The following is a 22,397-nucleotide window of genomic DNA, read 5'->3' as shown; positions in this document are numbered from 1 at the left end:
GCTACAATATTGTAGTTTCCTCAGACCAACATCATTAACTTGTGGTAAGTTTCATTGACATAGCCCATTCTGATCACCAAAAATTTATAATATTATTCAGTATAAAACTGATTATTGTATTATTAAATTGATTATAATGATGTTGGTTTGAAAAAAAAAAAAAAAAAAAAAACGGCAGTGAGAAAAATATTTATGCATTGTAACTCACCATAGAAGTCAGCGGAGCATGGGAAGCAGCAGAAGGATGTCAACTTGTCGGCGAACGTTTACCGTCGAATATAACTTGCCCTCGCGTATAACTGGCACCCCTGATTTCACATTATGAAAAAAGACATTAAAACGTTTTGCATATATACCTCCCACACAAAAACAACACGCCTTCCCCAACAGCCATTATATACTGTAAATGCAAGAAAAAAAAAAAAAGTTTTATTCTTTCCCTGAATAAGGTACAGAGGCTTTTGCAGTCTGTGTAATATATTTCTCAACAAATAGTGCAATTAGAGACAGCTTGAATAAAAATGGAGCTAACTAATGAATCACATGTACCCCTCTCACAGAAACTATGCTGTATAGATGCAAGCAAAACCATATATTGCACCAGAAACATAGTATCTAACTAAAACTCTTGTCTAATTTTTCAATTACATGAAATAAGTGTTTGTTTGATTTCATTTGAAATTCTCGATGTCATTATGACAGATCACAAAGGCTTACTTCAAATAAAATTCTACCACGAATTGAAACATGCCATATAATGCTTGTGTGAATTCCCCTTCCAGCCCAACAAGGCTATAAAAATCAACCAAGGATTGAAACTTTATGTGAGTAGAGCCCGCCGGTAATGAGAAGTTCTGTCGGAATGATAAATGACACCTCGTCATGAATGTCTTAAAACTAAGAAATATATAGTGAATGTTGTTATGACAGATGCTATGGAATTTGGTTGAAGAGAATTAGCATTTCAACTCAAAAATTGTCGATTCCATTTGTCTTTAAAGGGTCACGTGATCTTTTGTTAATACCACACCAATAGAATTCATGTCTTCATAGCTGCTCTCTCCTGGAAAACAAAATTTAGCTTGTATGTATTTTAACAATTAAAAAAAAAGTTGAATAATTTATAAGCATATAAAAGGATACCATATGTAAATCGTTGACATGCCAGCAAAATTCTCAGGCGTGCCACAGGTTCGCCACCCATGGACTCATGCATTGAATTGGAGATTGGCTGTCTGATAAGTATCAAAATCTGGTAAGTTGTGTGTTGGGGAGCAATATCCTGAAGAGGAAAGTCATTAATGGTGTACCTCAGGGGTCTGCTTTATGATCATTGCTGTTTAACCTGTATGTTAATGATATTGGGGAAGATTTGGATGGGGATATTCAGTTGTTAGCAGATGATGCAAAGTTGGGACAAATTAAGAAGAGTACAGAAGATGTTGTGGTCTTACAAGAAGACTTTAATAAATTAAGTGAATGGGCATGGAAATGGAAATGAGTTCAATGTTCCAAAATGTAAGGTTTTAAAATTTGGGAAACAAAGATGGGATGTAGAATTTATGCATGGTGGGGATATATTGTTGGAGGTGGAGAAAATAAGAGATCTTTGGGTGATAGTGGATAAGGAGCTGAAATTTAGGGGACACATTGCCAAAATTGTGAGGACAATACAAAGAATTCTGCGAATGATGCAGAGGACACTGACTTGTAGATGTAAGGAGATTCTTGTTTCATTGTATAATGCCTTGATTAAGCCACATATGGCTTAATGCATTTGAAAAAAGGATGAAGAGATGTTGGAGAAGGTCCAGAGGTGATTTGACCAAAATAGTTTTTAATCTCTGGAATGTTGAATATGTTGAGACGATGCATTTACAGAGTCTAGTGGATAGGAGGAAGAGGGGTGATATGATAGAGATGTACAAGTTGGTAAGGAGTTGTTATAGGATTTACGTTTAAGAGGTTTTTCATAAAATAGTGGGAAATTGGAGAAGATCAAGAGGTCTTGATCTTCCCCTAGAAGTTGTATAAGGAGGGTGTGAGCAAGGGAGTTAGAAGCAGTTGTTTTGCAGGGATGCATTGCCTGAGAGCATGGTGCCTGCAGAGAATTTGAATATGTATAAGGCACAGTTTAATGAGCCATCTGTATGACAAAAGATATCTCCTAGGTCATAGATGGCAAACCTATGGCATGCATGTCAGAGGTGGCACGTCAACGATTTATAGATGATATCCTTTTATACTTGTAAATTATTCAACCTTTTTTTTTTAATTGTTATAATATGTACAAGTTAAATTTTGTTTTACACCAGAGAGTAGCTATGAAGATGTGCATATGATTGGTGCAGTATTAACAAAAGGTCATGCAAAGACAAAGGAAACCTACAATCGTTGAGTTGAAATGCTAATTCTCTTCAACCGAATTCCATAACATGTGAAACTGTCATAACAACATTCACTATATATTTCTTAGTTTTAACACATTCTCGACAGGGCGTCATTTATCGTTCTAAGCTTCTCTTTATCAGTGGACTCAACTCGCACAAAGTTTCAACTTTAATTGAATTTTATTGCTGCTTGTTTGCGTTTTAGCTGGCAGGCGAAATCACACACTCATTATATGGCATATTTCAATTCGTGGTAGAATTTTATTTGAAGTTAGCCTTTGTGATCTATCATAATGACATCGAGAATTTCAAATGCAATAAAACAAACACTTATTTCATGTAATTGAAAAATTGGACAAAAGTTTTTAGTTAGATACTGTGTTTCCAGTGCAACATATAGTTTTTATTGGGTCTATACAGCATAATTTCTGTGAGAGGGGACATGTGATTCATTAGTTAGCGCCGTCTTTATTCCAGCTGTCTCTAATTGAACTGTTTGTTGAGAAATATATTGCACAGACTGCAAAAGCCCCATACCCCGTACAATAAAACTACTTGTTTTTCTTGTATCTGCAGTATAATGGCTGTTAGGGAGGGCATGTTGTTAACCACAGGGAGCAAGTTACTATACCTCGACTTGAACATGTTTAAACATTTTTCGTGTGCGAGGCATATGCAACACTTTTTAATGTCTTTTTTCGTAAAGTAAAATCAGGGGTACCAGTTATAACTTGCTTGGACAATTTATTTTTGAGTAAATATGGTAAGCGTTTTGCCAACAAATTGACATCCTTCTGCTGCTTCCCTTGCTCAGCTAACTTCGATGGTGAGTTACAATGCATAAAAATTTTTCTCACTACTGTTTTTTTTTTTTTTTTTCAAACAAACATAATGAAAATCAATTTAATAATATAATAATCAATTTTACACTGAATAACATTATAAATTTATATATAAATAAATATTATAAATATATATATTATAAATTTATAAATAAATTAAGTTAGATTAATTTTCTATTAATTTTTACCCTATTAAAAACTGCCCGGCACGTCAGCAAATCGATTGGTAAATTTTTGGCACGTGCACATAAAAAGGTTTGCCACCACTGTCCTAGGTTAGTCTGCAAACTCCATGGGGTTCTTAGGATAATGATGATAATAGTAATATATATTTTACTACAGAGAATCTTACATTCTGCAAATGCCACATGAAGAAACACTTGAAAAATTTCTCCCCTAAAATGATTTATATTGTTTTTGTCTTCAATGTCAAATATATATTCTAGCAACAACTAAGTATGTACAGCATAGTAGCCCAGTGATTAAAGGAAATAACTTCTTCCAAATTGTAATCGTCTTCCTTTAAAAATAATATTTTATAAGCTTTAGATTATATCTTTTGTTTGCCATTCAGTCATTTAAAAGAAATCCTTTCAGATAAATCTATTGGTCTTTGTATTTCTGTTCTTAAACTTTTCTCTCTCTCTCTCTCTCTCTCTCTCTCTCTCTCTCTCTCTCTCTCTCTCTCTCTCTCTCTCTCCCCTCTCAAATCGATATTGCATTAAAAATAAAAGGGTAGTTTTTGTTATGTTTTTTTTGCTGCTTCCTGGATGTCTCTGCACATGCCTCAACGTATGGAATTCTCTTTGTATGGGTAGGACAAGCAGTGTGTAAAGTAAATTTTCATTAAGAAAAACAGTTTGTCTGTTAAAGTGAAAGAATGATATGATATTGACATTGCTAGCCAAACTAAATGCAATTCTTAAACTTGAAACTCTCAACACCATGTATGTTGGCTTCATCACTGAAGTTTAGCCATATTGTATAACATAAGTAACATATGTTATTTTTATTTATTTATTTTTAACGAACAACGTGTCTTACTAATTTTTATTAACATAAACTTTTATGCCATTATTTTAATGAAATGTGAAATAGGTGAATTTTAATATTACAATAAATTATGATAATTTGCTGATATGTACCTTTAACCACCTTACCGGCCATTACGGATCAAATACACATCCTCATATGCTTCGTATTCATCATATATTTCAATGTAATGTCAATGGGGATTTTAAATCCCACATTGTTTCAAAACCGAATAAGATTTCACAGATTTCTTTTAAATGACTGAATGGCAAACAAAAGATATAAATCTAAAGCTTATAAAATATTATTTTTAAAGGAAGACGAATACAATTTGGATTAAGTTATTTCCTTTAATCGCTGGGCTACTATGCTGTACATACTTAGTTTAAATAATGTTACATCGCCGAAATGAAGCCTGTTGGCTCTTTATTTAAGTAATGTCAATGGTATTACAATTTTAACATGCACTTCGCATCCATGGTAACTTGGACGTATATATATGTCCTGGCCGGTAGCATGGTTAAGGGTGTTGTTCAAGCTACTGTGACAGCACTATAAAGATTAAATTTACCTTATTGTTAATTTCCTATTAACAGTTTTCCTCTAAATTAGACTATTACCTGTCAGTACGCCAATATTATTGTATCTAACATTTCATTCTTCTAAGCCACCTTTGCTTGAATCATTCCACTTAGACAAACTTGGTTTTCTTCTGGGTCTTTGTACTGCCATCTAGGCACACATGTTTTGCTAATTTTGTTTTTCTACCATTATGTTTAAGTGACTACCACATTACATTAGTTCTGCACACACATTCTTGACTGCAACCAATATCGATTTCTTTTCTAATGTCATCATTTGTAATGATTCTGCCATTGATGCCATCTGTTCAGGCCTCTAATTTTTCTCAGAACTCTCATATCTGTGGTTTCCAATCTTTGATCAAGTGCTGTATTTCCAACCCATTGCTCAGATCCATAACTTAAAACTGGTTTGAACACTGTCTTGTATACTGCTAGTTTAGCATTTTTGCTAATTTCTCTCTTATTCCATGAATTTATTCAGCTGACTACCATACTAGTTTTGCTTATTCTGTTGTCTATTTCCAGATTTAATTTGCCATCTTCACAAAAACTGTGCCTAAATAGCTGAAATACTTTACCTTTTCTTTAGGTTCTTTATTGTGAATACAGCTGAAGTTTTCTATGTTCCTGCCTATTTTCATTGTTTTGGTCTTTTTATTGCTAATTTAATTAGAAAATTATGGAGACTTGTACCGGATGTATTCAGGTTCAACATCATCTGCATTTAAAGCCAAAGAGCTAAGAACTAAATACCTATTTAGTATTGATATCTCCAATACTAATATCTGGCTTAATGTCATTTTCTTTCAGGTGATCCATATAAATGATGAATAAAAGTGGAGATATGTGCATCCTTGTCTTACATCTGATTTTACACCAAACCATCTTCCTGTATTTTCTTCAATTCTAACTGCTGACTTACAACTTAAATATAGACTATGTATTGCTTTGTATTGTATAATTTATTATTTATTGCTATATAATGTATATCTGTTAATGTTCCATTTACCCCATATAATTGTGTATTGAAAAGCTTTTCTCTGGGCACCTTGTCGTAAGCCTTTTTCAAGATCTATTAAACTTAGATCCTTGTTATATTTCCATGATTTCTCAACTATTTGTCATAAAGTGAAAATCTGATCTTGACAACCAGTAAATTAAATTTACTGTAATATTAAAATTAAAAAAACCCTACATTTTGTTTTACATTACTTATAAATGGAAGAGTAGAAATTGATACATTTAATTTTGTATATATGATATGTTATGTATATATTATGTGTATTGATTTTCTGGTGATAGCAAATATCTCACCCTTATCTGTACAATATTTTTTCAGCATTTTGTGGTTAGGATTCACATTTTAAAGAAATGTTTCACTTTAAATTTATAACAGAAGATACACTTTTGGCTCTTTATTTTAGTAATTACAAAAGGTATACTTTTAAAGAAGGGTAGAAAACTTCCAATCATTATATTTTACATGCCGAGACCAGTCCTGGAGTTTGATGTTATCATCATCACTATCCTGATATATACTCAGGTTACTATGACAGCACTACACAATTAAGTGTATATTATTATTGATCAACCATCAATGACTTTCATCAAAATTAGTCCAGATATCCAGAAAATTGCCAAAAACAATTTATCATAAAAACAACTAATTGAAAACCAGTTCATCGAACAACAGTTAATCAAAAGGCAATTCTTTGGAAGAGCAATTCATATGAATGGCAATTAATCAAAAACACAAAATTCGTTGAAAAATCACAATTTACCGAAACAAATCATCGAATGAACAGTTCATCAAAAAATGAATTATAACACACGTGAATTTGTTTTGATAAATACACTTCCCTTCAAAGTGTATTTATCAAAACAAACTGCAGTTTTTAATGGATTAACTTGTGATGTAGTTGAAACTTAGCATGATATTCCCTTTGCATCTGTTATATAGATGTGTGACTTTTTTGAGGGATATTTCTTTCATAAAAACAATTAATTGAAAACCAGTTCATCAAGCAACTTGATCATTTTTCATCAAATATCATCTACTCCTGCTGCATTTCCAAATTTTAATAATTTTGATATTAAAATTATTAAAATGGAGTACATATATCAAATATTGATATACAGGGTGTTCGGGATAAATTTGACAGTTTCGTAAGGAAAAAGAAAATCTTCTTTGTATCTATTAAATTTAATGAATTGACAAAAAAACATTACAGGCAGAGTTAATTACAATACTATCAACAAGATTTACTCAAAATAACCACCATTAGCATCGATCACAGCTTCAATTCTGCTTCGGAACCTCGAACAAGCTGATGCTACAGTCTCCCTGGGAAGAGCCGCAAAAACGGTTTTAATTTTATCCATTAACTGGGCTTTTGTATTACTGGAAGTGCGATTGGTGTCTTTTTCAACTGCGCCCCATACAAAATAATCCATGGGGTTAAGGTCTGGGGAGTTTGGAGGCCAAACATTTGGACTGGTGAAGTCGTAGAAATTTTCAGACAACCATTTTTGACTTTTCCCAGAGGTGTGGCAAGGGGCCGAATCCTGCTGCCATACATACGGCCTACCATTGGCTACCCTTGTTATCCAGGGCTAGACTACAGTTAGCAACTCCACGAACAAAGCCCGAATTCCAATGCCAGGGTTCTTCAACACCTGTTCCTGCAGATTTGCGAGGAATTCTGCTGTACGAACGCAATCAGATCGTCTGCTAGGGATCTTTCTTCTTGCTACATCCTCGTAGTCACCATTGCAAGTCTCTAGTTCATGCCTGATTGTTTTTACTGTATTCAGGGAGCATTGGGCAGCAGTCGTAATATCCTTATTTTGATGGCGGGCACGAATCATCATGATACAAGTTATTCTCTTCCATGATTCAGGTGGGTTCCAGCTATCCATCCTTTCTGACATCTTGTATATGAATGAAGAAGGGTCCAAACTTTTAAATGAAGAGAAGTGTGTGTTAATACATGTAACTTACGGAAAAATATAATTAATTATAAATATGTCAAATTTATCCCGAACACCCTGTATGTACTCCTCTTTGTGTTCCTCTTGAAATTTTTTTAGTATTGTTCTGTCATTGCTTGTTTTGTTTAACAGTCTTTCAAAGCAATTATTCCAGACATCTAGGATATCTTATCTTCAGTTTTCATGTCACCTTTAACATCATTATGATAAAGGTGACATGAAAATCATTATTTACAAATAATAATTTTGAATGAGCTTTTATTTTTCTAAGTTGAGTTTTGAATTTTAATTATAAACATTTTGTTGCACCCACATTTTACACAGGTGAATGTTTTAGGACTTTCCATTTGCACAAGAGAAGCTATTAAACTGATGAATGAAGCTGGAGTTACTGATGGGCAGATAATCCATATAAGCAGGTAATTATTTTTTAACTTTAATTTTTTTTTTTTTTTTTTTTTTTTTTTTTGTGGAAACCTAGGAATTGTCCATTCAGTTGTATAGTGGTTATGTTATTCTCAAGGCCAGCTAATAGTTCATAAACATAGTGGCAATGCAACAGAAAGCTTGTTGATAATTTAACACATAATTCTATTATCGTGTCTTTTGCATACCCTGTCAGAAGAGGGGAGGGGAGGGATCTGTTTAAGGCCACTTTATTGCTAATACTGGGTGTTCTTTTATATAGTTATGTGTACTGTTTATGTAACTCTTTTGACAGTGCTAACTGTGAAAAAGACATGATTAATTAGAGTGCCATTGCTGTGGTTTACATATACGGCAATACCTTGCATAGAAAGATTTTGAATGTCGTGGGTTATACTATGGCACAGTTTATAATTTTTAACAATTTAAATATTTTTGAGAGTAGTACAGTACTGTAGTGCATTACCAACATTCTGACTCTGCTAAAACAGTACCATAGTGATTTAGCATACTGTCTTAATAGTTTGTATTATATAGTTTTGATACAGCAAAGTCAGGGTTGATCTACATTTTTTTTTAATTACGACTACCTGTTTATACACAACTATGAATGGTAGTAGGAAATGCAATGAACCTTGTGAACCTAACAAATGTAAATGGTTAACACTAGAACTAAAACTTGAAATAAGTATTATGAAAAAGGAACATCATATTTTAAAGGAACATGTGACAAAAGAATGAGCAATCGTTGATATGAATGCTAATTAAGAAAGATCAAACGGAAAAAAACATGGAATAGCCACAGCATCTTATGACAAAAGTGGTCATTAAACATAATGAAGCAAGTTTGGTATTCATTGTAAAATGCCATTCGATGTAGAGTAAATTAAGATAAAAAACTGCGTGCAAACTACTTTTTAAAAACAGTTTTTCCAAATAAAAACTTGCTTTTAGTTATCAAGAGTAAAAATCTTTACTATTTTTTCATTTTATTTTATCATCATCATCATCAAATTCCTGCCATGTACCCTCAAGGGGTGTACAGGATATGATAGTACTACATGAAAAAAATTACATCATTATTAATTTCCTATCTACAATTTTCCTCCAAATCAGTCTGTTACTTGTCAACACTCCAACATTATCAGATCTTATATTTCTGTCGTCTAAAGCACTTTGTACCGTATCAATCCACCTATATCTTGGTCTTCCTCGCGGTCGTTTTCCTGCCAACCTGGCAGAGAACACTTGTTTTGCTAATCTTTCCTCGCCCATTCTGTTTAAGTGACCATACCACCTGAGATTAGCTCTGCTAACGCATTCCTGGATGCTGACAATGTCAAGTTCTTTCCTAATATCCTCGTTTTTAATATGATACTGCCATTGATGCCATCTGTTCACGCCTATAATCTTTCTCAGGACTCTCATATCTGCAGTCTCTAGTCTTTGGTCAAGTGTTTTACTTCTGACCCAGCTCTCAGATCCATAAGTTAAAACTGGTTTGAACACTGTCTTGTATACAGCTAATTTAGTGTTCCGACTAATTTCTCTCTTATTCCATATGAATTTATTCAATTGACTTCCCACCATACCAGCTTTGCTGATTCTGCTGTCTATTTCTATATTTAATTTACCATCTTCAGTAAAAATCGTGCCTAAATAGCTGAAATGTTTTACTTGTTCCACAGGTTCTCCATTCACAACACAGTTGACATTTTCAATGATTCTGCCTATTTCATTGTCTTTGTCTTTTTATTGCTGACCTTCATACCATATCTATTACAACAGCTATTCAATTTAGTCAGAGAATCTTGCAGACTTGTAGCGGATTTATTTAGAAGTATAACATCATCCGCATAAAGCAAAGAGCTGACATTAACATCTCCAATTTTGATATCATGTTTAATATCACTTTCCTTCATAATGTGATCCATATAGATAATGAATAACAGAGGGGATAATGTACATCCTTGTCTCACACCAGATTTAACATTAAACCATCTTCCTGTACTTCCTTCAATTCTAACTGCTGACTTGCAACTCAAATAAAGACTAAGTATTGCTTGATATAATGTCCCATTGACACCATATAACTGCAGCGTATTGAATAGCTTCTCTCTTGGCACCTTGTCATATGCCTTTTCCAGATCGACAAAACTTAAATACAGATCTTTGTTATATTCCCATGCTTTCTCGACTATTTGTCGTAAAGTGAAGATCTGATCCTGACAGCCTCTATTTGGCCTGAATCCAGCTTGTTCTTCACCAAGCTTTTCTTCCACAATTCTTCTCAACCGTTTCTCAAGTATACTTGCATAGATCTTGCCAGGAACACTAAGAAGGGAAATACCTCTGTAATTCTCACATGCAGTTTTATTTCCCTTTTTATATATGGGTACTATGAGAGCTCTACTCCAATCATCGGGAATTCGTCCCTCTGTCCAGGCTTTCTGAACTATGCAGTGCAGCCCCTGTAAGACTCTTATACCACCATACTTCAGCATTTCTGGTTGAATATCATCTACTCCTGCTGCCTTTCCACATTTCAAGCCTTTGATGGCTTTTTCTACTTCAAGTATGGATATGTATTCCTGACTGCATGCCTGGTCAGTATTTTTTACCACTGTGCTGTTATCACTGCTTGTTTCATTTAGCAGTTTTTCAAAGTAATTACTCCATACTTCAAGGATATCTTTTTCTCCCGTTTTCATGTCACCTTTATCATCTCTAATTCCTTTTATAGCACTCTTTCCTCCATTCTTAAGCTTCTTCAACAACCTCCAGAATATTTTGCCACCTTCTTGATATTTATTTTCTATATTCTTGCCCAAGTCCTCCCATGACTTTTGTTTAGCTAGTTTTACAGAGTGTTTAGCATTCTTGCATTTGTCTCTATATTCTCTAAGAGCACAAGCTGACTTATTTGACAGGAACTTTTGGTATGCTTTCTTCTTTTCCTTCACTGCCTCTTTAACCTCCTGTGTCCACCAAGGAGTTCTGATTTTTTTATCCTTACAAACAACCTCACCACATGCCTCTCTGGCAGAATCAATCAATGTTTTCTTCAGAGTTTGCCACTGAATCTCCAAGGTTTGATTCCTGTTCTCAAACTCTTTCATTTTTCCTTCAATAATCTTTGTGTATTTTAGTCTACAGCTCACATCTGAGAGCTGCTCAACTTTTATTCGCTTTAAAACTTTCTTACATGTTATTCTTTTCAATATGAAATTCAATTTTATCCTGCTCAAGACTAAATAGTGATCACTTCCAATTTCAAATCCTCTGTACACTCTGGTATCCTGCACCAGGGAGAAAACATCAAACATCACTATCAACAATAACATAGTCAATGAGACTTTTCTTATTCCTTGCCTCTTCTCTCCATGTGAATTTGTGCACATTTTTATGTTGGAACATGGTGTTAGTAATAACCAGTCCATGTCCTGAGCAGAAATCCAACAGATATTTGCCATTATTATTAGCTTTGCTCTTTTCTCCAAATTTTCCCAAAATATTTTTGTATGTCTCACAATCATTTCCTACTCTGCTATTTAGATCCCCAACAAGGACCAACTTTTCATTTTTCATTGTGTCAGTTGCTTTTTCTACAGCCTCAAAAAATTCCTCCACTTCTACCTTAGTAGAACCTTCTGTGGGACCATAGGCACAAATAAGTCTCATTGTCCAGTTCCCCATTCTCATATTTGCCCACATTACTCTACTTGAGACTGACTGCCATTCAAGAAGATTAGCCTCGTATTTTGTGTTGAATACTATGGCTACTCCTTCTTTTCCTTGATTGTCATTGCCTGAATATAACAATTTGTATTTATTGCTCAAAAAGATCTCACCAGTTTTGGTCTTTTTTGTTTCAGTCACCCCTATTATATCGATCTGGTACTTATCTAATTCCTCAGCTAGCTCCATTTCTTTGCCATTCAGGCTTCTTACATTGATTGTACCGATCTTTAACTCTGGTGATGTTGAGTTGGGGTATATTTTCAGATTTGTTCCAGTAACTGACTTTTCGCTGTTCGCCCTGGTTCCCTGGCGAAAACAACGGGGGCCTTGTTTAACCGGCCGACGCCCCAGCCGGCATGAAATTTTGTCATGTTGTACCATCATTCTCTATTTTGGTTTAACCAATAAGAATACAATTTGGTCGGCTAAATCCCAAATTGTCAGCCCATCCTCGTCCGTTCAGTATCCAAGTAGATACCCAACAGGGTGCACCACGAGAAGGTGAGGATTGGACATTAGGTCAGAAGCCCTGGTCGGTTCTCCGCATTCCTTTAAAGGCTATGTGGAGGTCTCCTCTCAGTTATACAGCTTTGACCCTTAAGCACCCCTATTTTATTTTAATCCTTTTTAATTTTTCTGTGTTCACTAATCAATTCTGGTGAACTTGCAGTAAACAAATAATTCTTTTTTTTTTTTTTTTTTTTTTCAATATTGTAAATGTCTGTTTAAAACACATTACCCTATAACATATCATAATAATGTTTAAAGAGTGTTGTTTTGCATAGCAGAGAACTTTTTTTTAGCACTGATTAACTGTGCTGTGCAAGGTATTACTGTATATATAAAACCATTTTCCCATCCATTTCACCAGGATTCAGAACATAAATGATCCACACTATCACCTGTTAACATCCAGGCTTGACTTATTTTTTACTGAACCTTAAATTGCTACACTTCAACAGTAATATATTGGGACTATCTGAACTCCTCTGCAATTCCTTCTGCCACAGAACAGCACTTGAGGATTTCAGTGGTCCGATATTCTGTTCCAAAGAGTGCTAAATTCAGAATCCTCTTTCTGACTTTCTCCGTGTTAACCCTTACCCTTTGAAATTTATAGAGGCATGATAACCAGCTTGATGGAAAGAGGTATCTACTAGCAATACCTGTAGGACTAATAAAGTACATAATCAGAGAAAAGGAATTGGATATGCTACAGTTTTATATTAATCATATCTCTACATGGCTGGTACTAATTTATCGCTTACTCAGTGGACACCTCTGAGGCTGCTGGATTTTATTTCCTAAAAATAGATTAACTTAGTTCAAGTTCTTGCATTAACTGTGAGAACAGGAAAACAATTTACTGAATAATTTAGTATTGTTTGGATATTATGTCAAAACATAAAATTCTAACCAAAGAGAGAAAAATTTGCTTAAGAGTAAAAACCAGATAACTAGGAAGAGACCTCTACATCACCTATAAGGAATGTGAAGAGCCAACTGGGGTTTCTGACCTAATGTCCAATCTTCACCTTCATGTTGTACAACCCCATTAAGTAGATATCCTTTAATGAAGATGGGTTGGCATAATAGGACTTAGATGATCAACTATAGTCCAATAGTACTGCAGATAAGCAAGAAAGAACAACTTTTTCATATTTATCTTGAAGAGCTGTAGATTGTATTCCTTGTGAAACACATAAGATGGCAGACTGTTCCAGAGGACTGTAGTGGGAAGGATGATTGAAGAGGGTGAGAAATTTGTTCTGTGAGTTTGAAGATGCACAGTGAAAGAATGTTGATTAGTTGATGCACACATTTGAACTGATTTGACGGAGACTGAGAGGTTTTATTGATGCTAAAAAGTATTTTTGTAGAAGATGCAAGCATCGATACCATGAATGCCTATATGAAAGTGAGTGGAGTGTGAGTGAGGGATCATTGATCAGTCTGACTGTCCTTTTCTGCACAGTCTAGGCAGCTCTTGGGGCATCACCCTAGATATGGGAGCAATATTCAGTGGTTGGGCAGATTTGTGATTTGTATAAAGTTAGTTTGAAGCTGAAGTAACTCCTCGAGCAAAAATGAAAACTCAGTTTTTTTGGAGGAAGAGGAGGCAGTATTTTTAATATATTTGTGCCAAGAGAGATTTGGGATTAGTGTTATCCCAAAAAAACTAAATATCATCATGTATGGTGGTTTGGGTGTTGTCAAAAGTAAGGCTGGATGAGAAGTGTTCTTTGTGTGCGTGTGTGTGTGTTTAATAAGACAGAGTTGGTGTTTTGATTACATTAAAATTGACAAGAAGATCAACCCTCCCCTGCTGATGAATGTTTTGGAAATGGCACTAGAGATTAGCGATTTGTGCATTGCTTGGTTTGTCACTTGAAAGGGAAGAATGCAGTATGTTGTCATCAGTAAAACTGTGTATTGGGTTGTTGGTCTGCTGGAATAAGTCATTTATATATAGATGGAATAGGGTGGGTGAGAGAACAGAACCTTGTGGAACTCCTGCATTGGTTGTATACTTAGAAGATAAGGAACATCTGCCATCACTCAGTGAATGTCCAGTCAGAAATCTGGCAGTCCAACTGCAGAAGTTGGGGTAGGACCAGATGATGGGAGTTTGCTTAACAGGCCTTTGTGCCTGACCCTGTCAAAAGCCTTGGGGATATCAAGGGCAACTACTTTGGATTTGCCATACTTTTCTATGTATTTGTTCAAACATGGGTGATATAAAATGAGTAGATCACCTGTAGACTGACAGTGATAGAAACCATACTGGCCATTGTTTATTAACTGAGAGCCTTCAAAATAGCATAACAGTTGAGAGTTGATACTCTTTCCATTACTTTGAAAAGAACTGGAGTAAGAGAATTTGGCCAGTAGTCTGAAGATATAGATTTGTTGCCCTTTTTTTAGAGATAGTTGAATGTGGGCTAATTTCCAGACTGCAGGATAGATAATGGTGAAATAAGGTCAGCTCTAGAACACAGACCCTTAGGGCAATCAGAGGAATACCATCAGGGCCAGGAGACATTTTGGTATCCAATTTAAACAAAATCCTCCTGATCTCTTTTTAGCAAAAGGACACACTGGACATTGATTGTGGGATGAGTGGGGACATATTCTAAAATTAGCAGTACAAGAATTGGAGGAAAAGTAGGAAGCCAAAAGATTGGCTTTTTCTGTGGGTGATGATGCATCAGAGCTATCAGCATGCATCAGTGGTGGGAGCAGTGATGAGCAGAAGTTGCAACCAGTGTGGCATAGGCTAGAGGCAAGAATGCATGGCTTCCATTTGGACAGGAGCAAGTTTCCTGCTTTTAGATTTCTCAAAGTCAGTTTTTTACATGTTGATAGTTTTCTTGCAACTATTTTTCATCCGTCTATAAGCTGTATAGGTGGATGAAGTTTTTGATGCAAGGCAGTTGGGTATGCTCGGTTCTTCTCTTGTACAGCTTTGGTACACTCATGGGAGAACTGAGGCTTAGATAGGAGATGGGAACCTAGGATGGAACTGGGAATGAATGTTTCCATGCTGATAAGAATTATTTCGGTGATATGTTCAGCACATAGGTTTGTGTCAGGTGGCCAGAAACAGTAATCAGTCCAAGGAAATGTGTAGTGGGTGCATAGATCATTTCACTTGGCTTTCTTGTAATGCCATACAATGCATGGATGCAAGTGATTGCGTTCATGTTGTTTCATGGGAGAAGAAATCAGCATGAGATTATGATCTGAATTACCTAGAAGATAGGCTACATTCTCTTTGTACTTGGATGTGTCACTAGTGAGGAAGAGTTTCAGGGTTCTTGGAGAGTGGTTGGGAGTTGTCTGGTGTTCTGGTAGGCATGTGTACTATTTGTGTAAGGTCAGTCAGTTATTAGTAATGGCAAATGATTCAGCTTCTTTACCTTCTTGATCTATGCAATCTTGATCTGTGGAGTAAAAGAATCAACTGGTGCTGTAAACATTGAAGTCTCCAAGGAAAATGGCCTCTTGCTTAGGAATGTTGGATTGAAGAATATCGACTTTCGAGGAAAGGAAATTAAAAAACTCAGAAGGTTGTTGGTATTAGGAGAGTAGTAGAAACATCAAACGAATTTGATAAAATTGGGTACAGAGATTTTTGGGAGATTGCTGGTTGGGCACTGTTTGATATAGTATGTTGGAACAAACATATGCACAAACCCCACCTTTAAGGGATGAAAACTATCAAAGAATGCGTAAGCTCATATGAGTAATACTTGGGTGAGTAGAAATTTGGGCTTCTGTCAGGAGAATTGGGGTTTTGCAGACTGGAGATGGAAATGGACATCATGGAGGTTTGAGCAGAGGCCATGTATATTGGTGTAGAGCAGTGTTTCTCAAAGTGGGGCGTATGCCCCACAGGGGAACAATTTGAATATTTTGGGGGGTAATTAGAAAATGTATAGTATAAATATGTACATGATATTTATACATATATGTATAAATATTATCCAAAAAACTTTGGAGAACACTGGTGTAGAGTATTAGGAAGGTTCTGCAAGGTTTACTGTTGACTTATCAGTCATGTACATTCCCTATGTAGTGATAGAGTTTTTGTGCTGGTGGTAGTTGGTAGGACTGACACATTAGTAAATGCACCAGTTAATAAACATACCATGGATCTATTGGTGGTATATTAATAAGGAGGTGACACCAAATCTAACCATTTTGTCTGAATTTTTAAGGATGTGATTTGAAATGGACAAAATTTTTTTTAGAAAAGTAGAGGAATTGTGAGGGGAGCAAGTGACTTAGCTAACTGTTGAGCAAATTTTTATAAGTTGGAATGTCTATACTATCAATCATAGGGTGTAGGGCAGGGGTGGGGAACGTCTAGCCTGCTGGCCATATGAGGCCTGCGAAATTATTTGGTCTGACTCAAAATTCAATAAATCGAGGAGCTTTTTTCATAGCAACATAAATTTATATTAAGTGAATCATAATGATGTAAATTTTGAGTGACAAGCAAGGAACATCCATTATGGGATACAGGACACATGACAGGACAGACATGTATACTTCTCGTCGGCTGCTACAGCAACCTACAGCAATGGTACGAACATTGGATATGTTCCAAATCCAAGATGCTGGATTAGAACAGCGATCAAAGCAAAATAATCGCATCACTGGCGACACACACACACACACTGGATAGTTATTAAAACTTAAGTGGTGTGACATCCTACAAATGGCAACTACAAAAATAAGAAAAGTTGATGCAGAGTGTCAATCTTTCCAAGAGAAATGGACAAATTATTATTTTTTTTGTTGAAGTCAAAGGCAAGCCTGTGTGCCTAGTTTGTGGCGATGCATTAGCGGTAATGAAAAAAAGCCAATCTGGAGTGTCATTACAGCTCAAAACATGCTAAACTCAATGAATTGGGAGGCCAAATGCATCTGGATAAAATCAATGCTCTTAACAGAGTTTTGAATCGCAACAAGCTGCTTTCACTAGGCCTCGTTGTGACAGAGACAACGTTATTCAGGCGAGTTATGTAGTGAGCGAGCTAATCGCAAAGAAGTTCAGGCCTCATGTAGAGGGAGAGTTTGTGAAAGAGTGCATGGTGGCTGCTATGGAGTTGTTAGCACCAGACAAAGTAAAATTGTTTCAGAGTGTTAGTTTGTCTCGGAGAACCATCACAGATCGGATTACTGACTTAGCACAAGATATTAAAAAACATTGAAGGATTCTGCAGGAGATTTCCAATTTTTCTCTCTGGCTTGACGAGACAACGGACATAATAAATACTGCTCAACTAGCCGTTTTTGTCCATGGGGTAACTCCAGAGTTTGACATGCAAGAGGAACTGCTGTCACTGGAAGCTATGCATGGCATTACAAGAGGTGAAGACTTGTTTGAAAGACTTATTTTATCAAAAAAAAAACTTCTGCAACATTTGAAAAGTTAAGCGGCCTTACTACAGATGGAGCTCCAGCCATGGTTGGCTTGCAAAAAGGGTTAATTTCATTTATCAAGAAAGAACTGAATCGTCTCAGTCTTGATCAAAGTGATTTAATTATAGGCCACTGCATCATACACCAAGAAAGTCTCTGTGCACAGTCGTTGCTGCTCAACAATGTGATGAGAACAGTCATGTCATGTGTAAATTTTCTCAAAAGCATTCAGTAACTCCTTAAACAGCTGCCAATTTAAGGAGTTACTGAATGATCTTGAGTCTCAGTACGGTGATTTTTTTTATCACTGTGAAGTGTAGTGGCTGAGTCACGGGAACATGATTTAATTATATGCTGTTTTAATCAAACTTCATCCCGCAGTTTTACAAACTGCGGGATGAAGTCAAGCAGTTCATGGAGATGAAGGGAAAACCTGTCAGGGAACTCAATGATAGCAAGTGGCTGTGTGATCTAGCGTTCATGGTGGACATTACCAAGTACCTCTCAGAGCTGAACGTCAAGCTGCAGGGTCCCAACCAGCTTCTCAGCTCCCTGCTTTCAAACATGAAATCATTTGAAGCTAAATTAAGACTATGGAAAGTGCAACTCGAAAGAATGAACACAGTGCATTTTCCCACTCTGGAAGGACAAAAGCCTTCTATGACACTTGAATATGCTGGTGAATGTGCAAAACTAATTGAGGCATTTAATGAAAGATTCAAGGATGTGAAAAGTAAACAAATCGAATTGAACATCTTTGCTACACCGTTCAATGTGGAACCAACTGATGTGCCCGGTAAACTGATGTACAACACGAACTCATTCAGCTGCAAAGCGATGAGCCCTTTTGCTCTCTCACTCTAGTGCAGCCAGCCCTATCATCTCATTCATTATGATATGATAAAATGCCTCCCACCTCTCTATCAGAGAAAGTTTCCAGACTCTTGGCATAAGTCAGTTATCATTGCTATCCCAATGCCAAGCAAGGATCCAGCCCAATCAACAATTATTGTCCCATTGCAACTAACTGTCTTTGTAAGGTCTTAACACAAGGCTTCTCTGGTATACTTAGCAACAAACTTCTTTCCAACATGCAATGCGACTTTCAAAGCCACCAGTCAACCTTGCTGCTTGGTTCATTTAGAAACATGTATAAGAGACACTTTCCTGAAATGAGAACATGTGGTTTCAGTGTTCTTTGACATTGCCTGGGGATATGGTATATTAAAGCACCTGCTTAATCTTGGTCTGAGGTGGTGCCTTCCTGTTTTTATTAAGAACTTTCTCTCCAGCTGGATGTTCCAAGTCCAGCTGGGTAGCACGTTATCTTGACCATATCATCAAGAAGAGGGGGGGGGTTCCCTCAAGGCAACAGTGTCCCTTAGTGTGACTCTCTTTTCTATTAAAGTGAACTCAATTACTGAACAGCTTCCTCCCACAGTAGACAATTGTTTTTATGTCGATGATTTCACAGTATACTGTCCACTCCTGTAATATGCAGGAAAGATAACTTGAACAAGCAATCTTCTGTATTTCTTCATGGGCTCTTTGTCATTGGTTCAGGTTATCTGCTGAAAAAACCATCTGTGTACACTTCTGCTGGAAATGCACTCTCTCTCCGCCCTGATCCTGATTTAAAAATGGGACAAGCTAGTATCCTCATAGTTCCAGAGGTCAAGTTTCTGGGACTTATCTTTAATATAAAGCTCTCCTTTACACACATTTATCATCTTCAGAATAAGTGCAAAAAAGCATTTCTTGCACTTATCCTCTGCATTCTATCCTCAGCAAATGGGATGCTGATCAATGTTCCATGCTCCGCATTTATTGTTCCCTTTACATTCAAAGCTTGCTTATGGATCCCATGTTTACAGTTCTGCAAGGGAGAGCATGCTCTATTGGTTGCATCCGGCCCATCATCAAGGTATTCAATTAGCTACCAGTGTTTTTTGCATACCACATGTTCAAAGCCTTTATGTTAAATCAGATGAATCCCCTCTATCACTTAGATGAAAATATGTCTTAATTATGCCTTAAAAATAAACTCCCTTCCAGATCACCCTACATGGACTAGTCTCTTTTTTCTACATTGGGAGGTCCTGTATCACACACGCCAGACTGCCATCTGTCCTTTTGGTATGCACTTTAAAGAGGCTAAGGGAAGCTCTTGACATGAGTGCTAACAATGCCTGCATCAAATAAAACAGCATTCCTCTATAGCAGACTTGTATTCCATCTTGCAGCCTCTCACTTTGTCAATTACAGAAGTCTCATACACCTTCATCTGTCTACCTTCAATTGTTCAATGCATACAGAGCAATCCACTCTAATTTTGTGCCTGTCTGTACTGATGGTTCAAGATCAGAGATCTCTGTTGGCTGTGCTGCTGTATTGACTAACATTACAATCTCTAACCAGATCCCACCCAATTGCAGTAACTATACAGTAGAATTGCATGCCATTCAGCTCATATTTGTGCATATCAAAGAAAACTTCTACCAAAAAGTGTATAATTTATACAGACTCTTTGAGTTCTTTACTGGCTATCTCTTCTCTGGTGTATAATCCAGTGCTTGGTGAAGTGCTTCAACTCTTACACCCTTAATTTCGATGTTCAGCTGTGTTGGATTCTCAGCCACATTGAAATTAAGGGAAATGACATTGCAGATGCAGCTGCTAGATCATCTCATACTTTCTCGGTCTATTGTTTGGCAGTCCCTTATACTGACTACATACAGATTATAAAATCAAACTTAATTTCAGAATGGCAATACTCATGGCAGGAAGTACTGATGAACAAATTACATGAAATTAATTAATTACATTCTCATTAAGCACTGGCAGTCTAGTCAACATAGGAACAGAAGTGAGAAAGTTGTTATTGCTAGGCTCTACTTCATTCACAGTCATTCATCTCACACACATTCTTATTTACTGAGGGCTGATGACCCACCTGTATGTGGGAAATGCAACACACATCTTACCATTAGTCATATTCTGGTGGAGTTTGAGCACTTCACACAAGAGAGAAATGACATTTTTACTTATCTGGCCTAGCCCTATACACTCAGCCAGATGTTATGAAACTCAAACAGATTGCACAACTTTTTTAGATTTAAAAAAAAAAAAAACATTAATTTATTCAAAGATATTTGATTATGGATTGTATATATGTAGATACCACATTGTAAATATTAAACTTTGTATATACATTTTATTTAATCATTGACATTTTGATAACTTTGTATATATATATATATATTTTATACTATTCACTATCTTATCTCCTTGTAACTATTTATTTACCTGCCAACACCTTGTTTACTGCTACACCCATGTCCTGGTGCAGTATGACCTTTGCTGTGCCATAAAACCCAAATCAACTAATCAATCAAATCCTACTTCTTCCTCTGCAAACATGCAAGTACAAAACAACATCATTCCTATTTTATATATCTGTGGTACATCTGAAAAGAAAGCCAAAGTACTAATAAAATATAATCTTTAAATAATAAAGTAACATGTAAAAACCACAGTGATGTCTTTAATTAGTAAAAGGGCAGATATTTCGTACTAAAATTAATAGCACATCTTCAGTGTCTGTAACACTGAAGATGAACTTTCCACTTTTCTACAAGGATAAATAACCTTCACCCACGCATCCAATTCACTATGGAAAAAGAAAATGGTAAAGTACTCTGGTACTTTACCATTTTTGGACATTCTCCTTACTAGAACGTCTTCTTGTGCCTTGTCTATCAAATGTGGGTTTTTGAAAACCCACATTTGATAGATTTACTGGCACTTGAATAGATTAACATTTACTGGCAGATACATTCACAAAAAGTCTGCACACCACATGTCTCAAAAATTTGTCATTCTTAAATCTCTAATTCATAGAGCACATAAAGTTTGCTCTTCCCCAATAATCTTACAACAAGAACTTTCCATCATTAAAAAGTTAATGGAATCAAATGATTACAACTCCAATCAAATCCAACATATACTTGACTCTTATGTTCCAACACCTACAGTTTCTTCAACAGTCCACAGAGTTCCTATTCCGTACATTCCAGGAAGCGCAGAATCTATAGGTAGAATTCTGAAAAAGTATCAATTGATTCCAACATATATTCCTATCAACAAAATTTCTTCATTATTACCTTCTACAAAGGATAAACTGTCTTCTCTATCTTTGGCTGGCGTTTACCAAACCTTGCGAATGCGATGTCTCTTATTTTGGACAAACTGGCCGTTCTTTGGAAAAAAGAATAAAAGAACATCAATATTATATTGATTATAACAAACCTCTGAAGTCTGGTCTGGCGCAGCACAGTATTGGCTCTACTCATAGTGTCCAGTGAGATAAAGCAGTTCTCCTCCATAGATGCAGATTCAATTATGAACGCTTATTCATAGAAAGTTGTAAAACTATCTTACACTGACTGAATTTAAATAAA

General features: G+C 35.9%; 1 protein-coding gene across 2 annotated transcripts in view; it reads left to right on the top strand.

The window, feature by feature from the left end:
• The window catches only part of LOC150103683 (dehydrogenase/reductase SDR family member 11-like), a 99,286-nt gene that overhangs the window by 54,330 nt on the left and 22,559 nt on the right, over window positions 1-22,397 (top strand). For both annotated transcript variants that reach the window (XM_090396492.1, XM_090396493.1), the window contains exon 4: window positions 8,164-8,258. In XM_090396492.1, the coding sequence (XP_090252618.1) occupies window positions 8,164-8,258 (95 nt within the window). The remainder of the gene's footprint in view (window positions 1-8,163; window positions 8,259-22,397) is intronic.

Source organism: Typopeltis vanoorti, chromosome 8, assembly GCF_054136105.1.
Source record: "Typopeltis vanoorti isolate ZY-2024b chromosome 8, IOZ_Tvanoo_1.0, whole genome shotgun sequence".
Lineage (NCBI taxonomy): Eukaryota > Metazoa > Arthropoda > Arachnida > Uropygi > Thelyphonidae > Typopeltis > Typopeltis vanoorti.
The sequence above is the reverse complement of the archived record's forward strand: the minus strand, read 5'-3'. Positions and strand labels throughout refer to the sequence as shown.